Here is a 14,674-nt window from a genome sequence, read left to right on the forward strand (position 1 = left end):
GGTGGGACTACTATACCAAACACCCACCGTTCGGGTCCGGATAGGGAGCCTCCTATCGGACGCCATACAGGTAAGGCGGGGCACGCGGCAGGGCTGCCCGTTATCGCCTCTGCTCTTCTCGTTGGCCATGGAGCCGCTGGCGGAGTTGCTGAGGATGCAGGGTGCCGAGTGGGGCATCCCATTGACAGATGGCGTACACGCGGTCTCACTGTATGCCGACGACCTGCTCCTCTACGTCAGGGACCTCACGCGGATACCCCCGGGGCTCACCGGTGCCCTCCGCGAATTCACAACCCACTCGGGACTGAGGGTCAACTGGGGGAAATCTGGGGTTTACCCCTTTCACCCAGATATGCAGGAGTGCGCAGTGCAGTTAGGAGACACGATGCTGGCATGGTATGCCGGCACCTTCAAGTACCTGGGCATTCACATTTACAGAAATGCGACGGATATTTTGGATGGAAACCTGACTCGGGCCATTAACTCGCTACGGGCCCAGATTCGTTTCTGGAGCACGCTCCCGCTTAATGTCCCGGCCAGAATCACCCTGTCGAAAATGATAGTCTTACCTAGACTCCTCTACTATTACTCGAACATACCGGTGTATGTCCCTGCTCGGGTCTTCAAAGACCTGGAGACCCTAGTGCGAGCACTCATATGGAATGCAGGGAGACCAAGGGTGGCCCTGAAGAAATTGTATGCCCCGACGTCTTCGGGGGGACTTGCGGTCCCGAACCAGGAACATTACTACCTCGCCGCGCAGCTCCAATGGGTGGTGGCCTGGCTCGCGGGTAGAAACCTGCACGACACGGCCTCGGCGACCCCGGCCCTGACTCAAGCGGAGGCTCTCGCAAAGTTCCACCCCCTTAGCGGCGCAACCCGAGAGACGCAACTGCACCTCGCGGTAGCACTACGATGCTACAAGCGTGCACTAAAATTAACCAAGGAAACTACGCCCTACGCCCCAGCCCTTCCACTGGAAGGAATGCCCAGGCCTGGGGGTGTGGTAACTGCAGCGCGTCTGCACGACTGGGTGCAGGTGGGACTTGAGACAATGGCGGACCTATATGACGATGGGACCCTGGTCCGGTTCGAGGGGCTAGTAGAGAATCCCGGACTGCCGGCGGGACAGTTCCTGTTCCATGCATCACTGATCCGGGTCCTAACGAAACACTGGGGTGACATGTCTGAGGAACCCAAAACACACCTCTTGATACAATACTTACACGTTATGGGGGCAGGGTCGCACGTCATACACTGGCTAACACAAGCGTTGAGATCCCACACTACAAGCTCACTACAGTCACTTAGGGACAGGTGGACAACTGATAGGGGGAGGGACTGGTCAGACAAGGAGTGGGAAAGGATCCTGGAAGGACCACAACACATTCCCCGCAACTCGAGGTTCAGAATAATACAGTTCTACATCACACATAGGGCATACCTGTCCCCGGACAAGATCAACCGCTATTTCGGCCTGGATACCTCCAGCTGCCCACGATGCGCGCTGTTAAACGCGGATCTCCTACATATGCTATGGTCATGTCCCAAAGTACGGATGTACTGGCACGATGTCACCACACTGTTGACGAAAGGGACGGCAATGGAACTTCGTCACGACTGGGACACTTGTGTGCTGGGCCTCCTTACCAGAACGAAACACAACAAAGCCCACACGAGGTTCTGGGATCTGGGACTGATAACCGCCAAAAGGCTCATAACACGTCACTGGAAAGCCGCGGACCCACCACTGACGAAACACTGGAGTGCCTCCCTCATTTACTGGGCAACCGCAGAAGGCACAGTATTACGCAGGGAAGAAACAGCAGGGCGGAGGGCCATACCGATAGCCCAGATCTGGGAGGGCTTCCTACATGCATTCATCAGGGCCTGCCACGATAGAGGGGTGATGTGAGAAGATAGCATGATAGCCAACTCGCCCCCCCCTCCCCCCCAATGGAGTGAAGGGACACGTTTGGGTAGGAAGATGCGTGGCAATGGGGAGAAGCGAGAGCCGCACACGTCCGGCCATGTGCTACCAACCCTGCAACCCCTCTCTCGCCCCCCGACCCCCCCTCCCCCCGGCCTCCTCCCCCTCCATACTAGCCGGAAGGGAACACACACACAGCCGACTCCAACAGTGCAGACCCACCCAGAGCCTTAGCGCTACCACACACCGCCCGAACCGCCACCCCACGAGCACTAGATGCCAGCACCCTGCGAGGCCACTCCACCCGGACCTAGCACGTCAGGACTCATACTGCAGCACCCCCTCCCCCCTCCCCGAGTTAAGGTTCATTACACCCCCAATTTCTTTCCAATTTCCCCCGGTTGGGTCAGAGGCAATTGCAGCAACAGTCGCCCCCCAGTTGACCGCGCTGGATCTGCCTTTCTCATGCAAACTTTTTACTTTTTACACACAACGACCAAACACGAGATTGTAACACACATGGCGGCCCTGCCGCAATCCTCTACCACACTGCGACTACACTCTGAACATACTGGCTGCCCACGACACTTATATACGTCGCCCGGAACCGGGCCTGGTTGGTTAAGTACATAGTTGAGGGACAACACGCTACATCACTGGCCGGAGGGTTGTAGACAGCAGGGGTACGGCCAGCCAGCAGACTGTCCGCCTTGAGGGTAGGCCCGGATATACTGGTAGGATCGACACTGCGTAATAAGCTGTAATACAATGATGGAGTGTCCAATATGATGAATGCAGTGACTATCCCCAGGACAGCTGATGGTGCTATTCGCTATTGAGTGTATCTGTTGGGTTTCCAACTGTCGTCAACATTCGTTCAGATATTGTACGAGCTACTCAAATTGTTGTTTCCCCTTTGAACTGCACGCACAAGACATGTAACTGTATGTCAAATGTTTCAATAAAACAGATTTAAAAAAAAAAAAATTAGAGGACCGCAGATTGCGAACCTCCGTTTGTAGGTCAGAGACATCAGTCGTGAGGCTGGAAGTCTTCAAATCCAAGGATTTGACCTTTTCGTTGGTCTTTGATAAGTCCATTCTAATTATGTTGACGTCAATGGTCCCCGTGTCAAGCTTGAGGGCGAGAGCCTCATACTGTTGGTCCATAGAGGTCTTCATACCAGTAATGGCGCCCATGACGTCTTGCAGTGTAAGATCAGCCAACATGGCGGGGTCTTCAGTTGCCTCACCTCGAGTCCTATTCGTCCCGCTGGGGGACACCTTAGGGTGGGTGTAGCGATCCATAACATTCGTTTGAATGGCACCCCCTAGGTGAGGGGTCTTGGTTTTACGTTTCTCGCTGTCGGGTTTGCTCGCCATGTCGGGCGACAAGGCCCCAAGAAGCGCCCTGGACCTGGTGAAAATGGTTTGTGCGTTATCCACCAAAGTAACCAAAAGCAAATCTCAGCGGTCATATGACGATAGCCACACACACACTGTCGTAGGCTTACAATGGAGACTCAGAGTCCGGGCACAGCTCAGGCCATCAAGGCAGGATAGTGATGCGAGAGGGTGAAGACCCAAAAACGAAACCGAAAGTCAACTCAAGGCAGCGACCAAGACCCCGCAAGCCGCTGTTGTTGAATTACAGCTCGGGTACTTGAACAACTCGAGTCCCGGAGCAGTCCGTGGGGCAGGCCGCAAAAGTTCAAAACGTATTAGTTGTGGTTCCCGGAGTCCAAATCAATTTCTGAAAATAGCTAGTATGTCAGCTGGGTTGCGCCTTCAATAGCAGCCTCCTGTTTAGATTTTACGTTTTACTTAATCTTGAATTCACTGAGATTATTTGCTTTTTCCAGATGTTGTGGGTCTGTTGGTTTTTATGTGCAACATATGGCTCTTATAAAGTGCACACTTTATACTGAGTTGCATCTAGGTGTTGAATGAGTTCAAGTTGTGGATGGGTGTTCATGAGATCACAATTGAGAGCAGTAGGGTTGAGGCCAAAGGCAGTGTGAGTTTTCTCACAGTGCCTGTCAATGGGTCATAAAGGTACTCAGACTACATCCTCATCCAGTTTTTGGCTGTATGCAGAGCGCACAGAACATCAGTCACATATGTGCCAATGATAATTACCATTTTATGTGAAAGTGTATGAAGGAGGTATACATAGCTGCTGAAATCCTAACAGCACCTAAGAAAAACTAAACTCTGTGTTTACAAGTGAGGAAAGAGACATTGTATGTGTGTGAGAGATAACCAGATGGAGGAATTCAGCAAGATGTGGTGAGAAAAAGGGCACAAGTATCTAACAGAGTGAGAGACTGCAGAGGACTGTGGCATTATGGAGGAGTGATCGAGACACTCAGAAGGTCACTACCCGGTGGTGAATTTGTAAAAAACATAAGTGCTACAGCCCTTGTCAGGTGGCTATTTCCGCTTACACTGCCCATGGCCGGTGTCACTGCTGTCAATTACAGTAACCACACAACCAATAAACATCACACATTGAAAAAAAATAAACAAACTCCTACAAGTGTGACAATTCTGACTATTCCAGTCCCCAAAAGCTATAAGAATGACTTTGGTGGCAGGTATTAATCATTTTTATTGATTTAATAAACTACTATTGTTCTGCTCGTTTCAAAATTTAAAAACAAAAACAGCGCCACCATGTGGCAAAGTGTCATAAGTACCAGTGAAGCCAATTAAGGGCCTCATTGCGATGTTGATCAGAAAGGTTCCGAAAGAGCATTCGGATTTTCCTAACCCGTGTCGGAAGCCATGTTTCTGACCGACTCTGGAACATTTCCGACCGACCAATTATGATAGAAGGTAACCGTTCGGTCTTTTCCACTCGTTCCGGTTGGCATTCGGAGACTCTGAGTCGGTCATGGCCTAATTGTACAGGTCTAGGGACCGCGTTTTGGACCAACGAATTATGATGTCGGATTCGGAAAGCCTTTCCGAATCGGTCTGTCTGACACGAAACGGCTGTTGGAAACTGACTTTAGGGGCCCGTAGCAGGCCCCCTTTCACCTGGAGGCTTCTGGTTGTGGCCCTTGGGGTACCCCTCGGACCCTTCTTTACATCCATGTACAGTGTGGCAGGCACCAGGGGGTGCCTGTGACAGAGTGCAAGGTTTTCCAGAACCACCGCTTTTTCAATGGGAGCCTGTGTTGTCAGATGGAATAAAGGCTCCCATTGAAGTCAATGGAAGTCCGACCGAACGGTGTTTGGAAACATCGAATCGTTTGGTCGGACTCGTCGAACCCGAGTCGGTTGGAACCAATTCCAACAAGAAGTCGTCGGAATGCTTACCGACCGACATTGTAATGAGGCCCTGAGCGATGATGCCAAAGCACCAGAAACCACTAGCTCAAATTAAGCACTGCCACTACCCCTTCCAACAGACATTAGCAATGCTTCATTCTCTGTTTCATATTTCAGCATTTACACAATTTCAATTGTAATTATTCCCGAAAAATGTTGTCACTTCATTGTCTGACATTGCCAGTATAATGCAACTGGATACCCTTCTGGGTGACATTGCCCTCTACAAATCTGCATAACAGAACAATAGGTCTGACTTATTTTTGGCGCATGGTTGTTGTTGTGTGATATGTCTGTCTGTAATTGCAGCTAACTCTCAAAAAGGTACCCAGACACTGGCCGGTTGGCATGCAGTATGAAGCAAATTATTTTCGTTCACGTTTCAAGCTGCGCCCTTTATTGCGTAGGCAATGCATGTTGGAAGGAATTCCTAGTTACGTTTATTCGGCACGCCCCTTTTAGAGACTTCACCCCGCCCCCAACATTTTCATCCCACTTAAACCGCTGCGCTGCCCATGTGTAACATTTAGAAATGGCTGAAATGCAGTTGTGCCTCTTCTTGTCATTCATGTACGATTACGTGTGTGAATTCACTGCATCGTGTTTGCCTGGTGTAAATAATTGCGTCGTCTTCTACTAAAAAAAAAAATAGTGAAGATGTATTTGCCTTTTTTCTTTTTTTTCTTTTTGCTCCAAGTCTGTTGTATCTCTTTCTAAATAATTAAAGGGCTTTGATACGAGTATGTTGCCGTCATCCACCAATTTAATGTTTACAAAAAGCCAGTAAAAAATACAGTATCCTAGATTTCAGCGAGGGTCCTTTCAACCAGGAGTTTTGAGTCTGGGGGTTACTGTTACAGTTAATCACTGTGTAAAATTCTACTCTGTATGCTTCTTTTAGGCATCACTGTGGGGTTTAAGCACTAAACGCAGCTTCCGGTTGTGTGAAGCGTTCGTAAACAGATAGTCACTGACAAACAACTTGATAAACCGCTGGTTCTTGCACTAGACGGCCACTCCCTCCTCTATTACTTGACTCCCGAAAGACTCGCCCCAGCCCCTACTATCATGTTGGTACGTCTGCGTGTGCTTTCACTATACCCTGCTTCGAGGTTTGCACAGTCCACAAGTGTCTTGGAACCGGGTGCATCCATCCATCTAAAGTTATTTGCTGATGATGCAATCACTGGCTTTGCATATGCAGATTTCACTTCCCCACTGCCTGGTGGTACCACAGGAAGGGACCCACTATAGTACCCATGTCCTGGTTCCGCCTCACAGGGGCACAAGAAGGGCAAATTCGCGAGACGCTCTGCTCCTCTGCAAGGATCCCTCCCAAAGATACTCCAAGTAGCTTCACCCTGAGTTCGACCCAGACCGTCACCGTCCTCTGATCCAGCTCCCGGCTTATCTGACGCTTGCCCTGAATGTCCTCCCTTCAGGACCTCCGACTGACAATGTAGTTCTACTGAATAACCCAGAGTGAAAGCCCGAAGTACCCTCCCACTGAAATACCAGGATTGATAGATTGCGACTCGCTACTTGAGCACTTGACCTCTGCTGGGACAACTTGTCCTTCAAGAGCAACACCTTTCACCTCGGGCGCTCACCACCATGGCATCACCCTCTCCATCCCCATAGGCGTTGCTTGTGTGCCCACTTCCTCTGGGACCCTGTGCCATCTCCTAAGGCAGAGGCGTGAAGAATCCTCACAAAGGAGCAGTTAATGTATGCCATGGCATTAATGGGTGGCAGTGACATCGGTTATTCGCAGCGCTTAGAAACGGCGCTATATGTAAAAACACGTTATAATTAATAGTATTAGTAGTAGTTAGGGTTGAAGTCCCATGGGGCGCAAGGTGACACCCCGTTCCCACAGAACCCCCGCTTTACCTGAGGTTCATGTCTCCGTGCATCAGCACTGACATGATGTTGGAGAGGTTGCCCCCGGGGCAGCAGCCGCAGAGCAGCACGGCGATGGCAGCCACCTCGTCCAGCTGAAAGATGAGGGCCAGCAGGAAGGCCACCATGGGCATGATGAGGAACTGGGCGATGAGGGCCAGCAGCACCCCTATGGGGCGGCGCAGGTGGGCGCCCAGCTGGCCCACTTCCACCGTGCAGCCCAGCCCCAGCATGGCCACGCTCAGCGCCAGCACCACCAGCACGCTGATGCCCTCGTTCAGCGGAGAGTCCCAGAAGCGCGCAGCCCCTCCCTGGGGGGCGCCGGTGGGCTCCTCGGATGGACCCATGGAGGCCAGGGTGGACACCGCAGCGGGGTCCAGCAGGGCGCCCAGCAGAGGCACAGTGCTGGCGGCGGGCGAGAGCCGGAGGCCGGGGTCCGCGGAGGAGGGGGCGGGCCCCGTCCCGTTGAGGGCTTGGCTGGAGTTGTCCATGCCCGCCGCGGAGCCGCCCTGTGAGAGCCGCTCCCTGTGGCACAGCCCGCGCAGCTCTTATCGCGGGCCCGCAGCGGTGTGCCTGCCCCAGATAAGGTGAGGAGGAGGAGGAGGAGGCTGAGTGAGGAGAGTCTCCCTCTCCTCTCCGCTCCTGGGACCCACCCCGCACACCCATTGCGCCCCCTCCCCTCCAGCCCTGTCACTGACTCATCTTGCACCTCTGCCGGATCCACGCCTTGTTGCGGGCGCACGTTCCTCTCTATTCCCTTTTCTCTTCCGCTTCTTCTGTTCATTTTCTCCAAAACTCCCTTTCCTTCTAACATGCTTCAATTTCCACCTCCCGGTGCCCTATTAATCGCAGTCTCCCAGCTCCTTTTCACTTTTACCACACGCCCATTGTTTATTAAACGATCATACTCGTTTTATTCTCGTCATACGTTTCATACTCGCTTATTTCATCCTTTTACTTTGTCTCTTCTCTTCCTTTCGGTCCGCATCTTTCATTCGTCCACTTCTTTTTTTTTTATTCTCTCTCTTTTCTCTCTTCTTTTTTTTACTACTTCTATGTCCTCCTTCTTTTTTCTTTCCGATTTGCCTTGTGTATTTCCACGCTTGTTTTCTGTCTCGTTCATTCTCACTGTGTTCCGTGCATGGTAGGGTTCTTTCCAGTTAATTTCCTTTGGTTATCCTGGGAAGGGCGGTGGCTCAGCAATTGTGCAGCTAAAGGACTCACACACAATTATTGTTTTTTCACCATGGACCGTTCTTTTTTCATCTCCTCTCATCTATCTTTATCTACCATCCTCTTGCCCTCTCTCCCCTTGTTCCCTCCCATCCCCGCCTGACCGCCCACCGCCCCCTGAAACAGTGCTTCTATGCAATTGAATATACATTTTTGTTCCTACGTCTTTCTGACATATTCCTCTTCCCCCCATCATTCATCACGGTTATTGTCCTTGTCCGAAAACTCGTGCCCAGGCTCGGCGAATTAAATTACTTCGCAGTTGCGCTCTGAGCTTGTCTCCACATCCCGGGTCGCTCAGCCTGTGCACGAAGACGCTTGTCCGCTCAATACGCAGACACGGTCGCAGGCACCCTCAACCCGAATGACAGTCTGACTGTGCTGGGGTTTGATGACGTTATTCATTTTGAAATGGGCTTCCCCCCGTATTATTCGACGTATTAACAATCAAATCAAGCGGGTTGTAACCTTTTTTATTCTGTCATGTTTTTTTGTAAGTTGTAGCAGGCTGGGAAAGCACTTACACAGGACCACTGGAGAAATGCAACAGGAGAGGACCAAACTACGCAGCAAGATTGACTAAATTATGCGGCAGAGAAAAGGCAAATGATACGGGCACATTTTGTAGCTGTATTACTTCGCTAGTTTGTCTGTTTTTACACGTTTTTTCACTATCTGGGCAAAAAATACAGGGGCATATGCACAAGAAATTAATGCTGCCTTAGCAGCGCTTTCCGGTTTGTCTGCGATATTTTCATCGCCATATGTACAAGCTGTCGCTAACCTCTGTTAGCGGCAGTTTTCCGTTGAAAACGTCCATAGGAAAGATAGCCACTTCTGTTAGTGATCATGACATGCAACGGAGGCGTTCCCTTGCAAACACGGCCGCTAACTCCACGTCACAACATTTACAAGGGGATTCTTGAAGGTAGGAGGACCAAAAAACAGCCTCTGTTTTTTTAAGACCAGAAAATAGCTGGTCTTAAAAATGGAGATAACACTTGGGGCCTCATTTCAGCAGGTTTTGGTGCTGGACAGCACTGCAAGCAATGTTGCTGCGCTGCCCTGTGACAAAACTACAGGGCAGGAATGCGCACCATCAATAAGATAGTGCGCATTCCTGGGCCTCAGTCATGAAAAGTGTCGCAGCGCTGCGACAAGACAGCGTTGCAACACTTTTCACTTCGCCCTTCTTACGACACCTAAGATGCGCTGTATTCACTGGACAGCGCTCCATGATGCAATTAATAACAGATACGTTTGAAATCCTGACATATCTGTCTGCGCTAAAGTCACGCATTGCTGCAGTTGTGTCACAAGCATGACGCAACCTAGCAATGCATGGGGCCAGCCTATCCATGTGGAACTGCCTCACCCTTACGCCTGCCTTCAGGCAGGCGTTGGGTATTGACAAAGTGCCGTACTACAATTGTTGCAGTGGAATCTGATGGATTTCACTGTGCCACTCCTATGAGGCCTTGTCGCATGGGAATGCATACCCTACATACATCATACCTGATGCAGGTATGATGTGGCACAGGGCTTCACAAGGTCATGCATTTGCCTACATGCGGCACTTTGCAAATACGTGGTGCTAGATTTTGCTTGGTCTTTTCTTGAGGGTTGCCGGCGCAGTTGGAGATCCATCGGTGGCGGTTGCGTGTTGCGGTGTTATCACCTGTAAGCGTTGGCGGAGTGGTGGAGCTGAGGGAGTTGACGAGAAGTTCTTCGGTGGCCTTGATCCAGCTGCAAGGGGTGGGGATGATGGCGGTGGTGTACGGTGGGCATCGTGAAGACGTGATAGATACAATGATGGTCGGTCCAGGAGCGTCCGGTGGTGTGGCTGTAGTTGAAGTTTCCGCTGGCGAAGGCGATGTTCTCGACCATGTGTCCTGCTATGTGGCTTGCTGCAGTGACTAGCTGCTTGAGTCTGATGTTGTTGAGCTTCCCCTGTAAAGGTTGGTGTTCTGGTCACTGGGGTTGTCCAGGTTGAAGTAGAGTTCACATAGTAGGATGTCGTCGGTGGATGGGAGAGTCTAGGGTGAAATGAGGTCTATGGTATCGGAGAATGAGGGTCCATGGCCTGGAGGCCTGCAGATGAGGGTGCTGCAGAAGATGGGGTTGGGGTTGGTCCGGATCTGGAAGTTGAGGTGTTCCATGGTCACCGTTGGGTCATTAGAGTGCGTGGTCAGTCGGAGTGTGGTTCGGTAGGTGATGGCAATGCCTCCTCCTGGACGATCAGGGTGGTTCTTGCAGGTGATTTAGTAGCGGTCAGGGAAAGCAATGGCAACGTCTGGTCTGGAGCAGAGGTTGGTCCTGGCAGGCGATGTGGCGTCCAGGGTTGATGGTGATGAGGGTGCTGGCGTCGTAGCGGTGGAGTGTCCGAGAGGAAGGAGCCTTGGTGCTGAGCGTGGTCCAGGGACAGACGGACGCAGACGGGCTTGCCTATGGCTTGCCTTTGGCATGGGAGACGTCTATAACAACACAGGAATTACATTGTAATGCATTTACAACGCAACAACGCAGGTGCCTTTACATCGCATCCCATTCCAACGCATTGTGAGGTTAGTAATGGTGTTTTAGGGTGGGTATGAGTTTCGGGGGTTAGAGTAGAAATTTGGGGTGTATTCTGGGGTAAATTATGAAATTTGGGGTGTGTTTTGGGGTCAAATATGAATTTTAGGGTGTATTTGGGGGGGTCAAAGATATATTTTAAGGTTGAGGGTGTATTTTGGGGGGTCAAAAAAGAATTTTAGGGTCCAGGGTGTGTTTTGGGGTGCAAGGGTAAGTTTTAGGGTTGTACGCACTGAAGTGGGAATAAAAATGTTTTCATCTCCGCTATCCAGCACTTTCCCTACTGTTGCAATATGCGAAGAATTAGTATGCATTGTAATGGAATGCGATGTAATGGCATGCGTTGTAACGTTATATATACCTTTGCCACACCAGTGGTACGCCCGCTGCGCATGGGTGCACAGCGCCGGCCATAGAGAAGTCCTGCGGGGGTACTGGACAGCTGGGAGGTGGGAAACCTAGAAAGGACACTAGATGGGGCGGAGATGCGGCGTGTGTGTGCGCGTGTGTTGTAAATATTTAAATGAAAGACATCTTACTTCGAGGCTGGGTCCCGTGTCTTCCTTGCTCCTGCTCTCCTGAGTCTGCTTGAAAGCAGTGGGGTGATGGGACTCCATAATTGCGGATGAGCCGCCACTGTGGGTGCGTCACACCATCTGCTAGGCCTGGGCGACTCGACCCCCGGTCCTCCTCTGCTACGCGTCCCACCTTCTCCTTACCTGGACATTGACACAGTGGCGCATTCAGCGGCACTCTCTCCAAATCTGTGACTCAGCCAGCAGGAACCTCAGCCAGGTGGAATTTCACAACTTGGTGCAGCAGTCACCGCCAAGTCCACTGGGGAACCTCCCGCTGCTGGTGATGCAGCAGGGCCCCCTTAGGCATGAAGTTACAGCGCTCCCGCCACACAAGTTCGGAGCAGCTCTGGGGCCTCACCCTCCACAGCATCCGGCCAGCACAAATTCACCCAGCCTGTGATGCAGAGAGGCGCAACCCACCGTTGGTAATACCCCCGTGCACCCCGGTGTAGTGGTGGATCGTAGTATGCAATGTAGACCTCCCTACATTGGTCCGCAGGATTGCCTCTACCATTCACAGCTCCAAGGGGCTCAAGACGGTCTTCTCGCACAGGTCAGAAAAGTGTCTCCGTGCGCCCTGCCAGACTTCACCACCAAGTAAGGGCTATCACAGTGCCTCAATGTCTACTGCCACGGCTCATCGACTCCACAGCACCTTCGCATCCCACTCCAGGCTCCAGACGCAGGACCAGCGAGGCATCCAGGCTCCGGACTCAGGACCAGCGAGGCATCCAGGCTCCAGACGCAGGACCAGCGAGGCATCCAGGCTCCAGACGCAGGACCAGCGAGGCATCCATGTTCCAGACGCAGGACCAGCGAGGCCTCTGGGCCCCATGGATTATCCGTGCTTTCAAGGTTTTGGATGCCATGGTGTTGCTAAGAATGCGCAATGAGAAGTGATGCATCACTGGTGCTGCACCGTGGTGCGCCTCTTTTCATGGATGTAGCCCTGTATTTTCTCTACCCCTGGGACTCTGGCTGGTCATTTTGGATGTTGGGAGGCTTGAGGGGGTTGTTGATCTGTGCTGCACTTGACCCTAACTGCTCCATTCTGCATTCCATTGTTTTGTTTTTGCCTATTTCTCATTGGAGGATGACTGATAGGCTATTTTTGGCTATAGAGGCAAAAAAAATTCAAGTTGGGCTGACTAACATGCGTTTTTTTGCCGCTAATGGGCCTTTCGTTAGTTTTCGCCCGCTAACGCCGGAATTCCTATCGCCATCACGCTAATGTTACCAGCAGTTTTCACTGCTGATCCCTGAAGCCAGGGGCGGCCTTCGGCACGTGCAAGCTGTGCACATGCACAGGGCCACCAAACCCCAGGGGCCACCACGCCAATATATATCCTTAATATAATAATCCTCTGAGGATGGATACATATTTGCGTGGCGGCCCCTGGCAGGGATTTTACGTCCTCTGGCTCTGTTCCACTTCCAAACACCCTGACCCCACCCTCTTCACTGGCCTCCGTGCTCCGCCCCGCCTGGACCCCCTCTTCCGCTGCCCCCTACCTATGCTCCCTGCCCAGTCTAGAGCCTCCCCTACTGAAGCTATCGCCATGTAGCAATGTCTTGTGAATACGTCGCTAGCAAGGCGATAGTTTTCAGCGGTACATGGTGGTAAGAAAACTGCCACTAACTAGCGTTAGCGTTAGTTATTGCCAAGCCTTGTACATATGCCCCACAGTGTGCTCTATTTATGTGTTTCAACTGATGCTAACAATCAGCAGATGAAAGATGACGACCAGTTATCCTTTCCCGCAGCAACATGTGTGGCAGTGTGTTTTTTGAGACTGCAGATCCATTTGAGCGAGAACCAAACATTTCCTTCTTAAAATATGGAAAGTATGCAGCAGATGACGGATTATGTGACACATGTGAAAAATCCATATTTATGCAGAAAACGCATCCGCCGCATAGTCCTAGTGGCCTTGCCCTTAAACTTGCAATATTTATTAAAATTTCAGTCCCTGTCAATGGGTTTTACAAAATGACATGACGTAATATTTACACAACTAAATTAAAAAACACATTTCAGTAATCTTATTTTCGGACTCAGTGAATATCATAAACAAAACAAAAAAATCCGCTCGCACAACCAGGATAAATCTCAGTAGAAAAATGCGGCAGTCTTGAGTTATTAACAGAATTACTCAACTGTCCCTTTAAAGACTGCTTAGCCCACAGTTACAACACACCCTAAATTTCAGCCACTCCCATTATCAAAGCCGTACCTTCATACTGGATCTTTTCATGATTGTAAAATAACGTAAAAAGGAAGCAAGTATCAAGTTGGTTTTTCATGTCTGGACTAGAACGACCAAAGCCAATGACCAGACCCTCTACATGCGATGTGGTCAAGGCTACTTCTGGTGAAGCTCAAATAAGAGGTGACTTGTGAACTTTGAAAGGAGTGGGACCTACATACTCACCGTGATTGCACAGAACCATCCAATCTGGCTAGCTCCCCTAAAGGAGTTTGAAACATTGAGAGAATTGTGTATTTGTTAGCAAAGTTGTTATAAATTAGCCAAACTGCTATCGTTTCCAGACTTGATCTTGTTAAACATTGCAGCATTTTTATAGTGTGCTAAGCAAGCACATACATCCCTTTAAAAGAATGGTTTGTAAAGATGCATTAAAATTTGCCTAAAAAGCCAAAGGTCAAATCGAATCAAACTGGATTTATAGAGTGCTACTTATCACCCGCGTGGGTTTAAAGGCGCTAGGGGGAGATTTCTGCGTGCTGGATTGGGGGGGGGGGGGGGGCGTTCTGCTGCTGCGAGCTATTTGTTGGAAAGCCAGGGTTTCAGTCTCTTTCTGAACTCCTTATTGTTGGTGCTGATCGAGGAGATAGGGGGGGGGGGCCGTTCCAGAGTTTGGGGCGAGGTGGGAGAAGGTTGGCTGCTGTTTCTGGTTATTCGAGTATAGTGGGCGAGGTTCTGGGAGGAGCGAAGCTGCTTTGTGGGCGGGTGGAAGTTTACTCTCTGATAGCAGTAGGTTGAGAAATCATTTTGGAGGGCTCTGAAGTGTGGGTGAGGAGTTTGAAATGGCAGCATTTGCTGACGGGGAGTCAGTGCAGTGCTGTGATGTGAGGGTCATGTGGGTCTGTCTCAGGAGGT

The 14,674-nt window shown here is 50.8% G+C and overlaps 1 protein-coding gene across 1 annotated transcript in view; it reads right to left on the reverse strand.

The window, feature by feature from the left end:
* SLC10A4 (solute carrier family 10 member 4) overlaps nucleotides 1-7,682 on the reverse strand; it is a 163,706-nt gene extending 156,024 nt beyond the window's left edge. Inside the window, exon 1 of the mRNA XM_078678219.1 lies at nucleotides 7,159-7,682. Within this exon, the coding sequence (XP_078534345.1) occupies nucleotides 7,159-7,658 (500 nt within the window). The 5' untranslated portion in view covers nucleotides 7,659-7,682. The remainder of the gene's footprint in view (nucleotides 1-7,158) is intronic.
* Between the last annotated feature and the right edge of the window lie 6,992 nt (nucleotides 7,683-14,674).

This window comes from Lissotriton helveticus, chromosome 2_2 (genome assembly GCF_964261635.1).
Source record: "Lissotriton helveticus chromosome 2_2, aLisHel1.1, whole genome shotgun sequence".
In the NCBI taxonomy this organism is placed as follows: domain Eukaryota; kingdom Metazoa; phylum Chordata; class Amphibia; order Caudata; family Salamandridae; genus Lissotriton; species Lissotriton helveticus.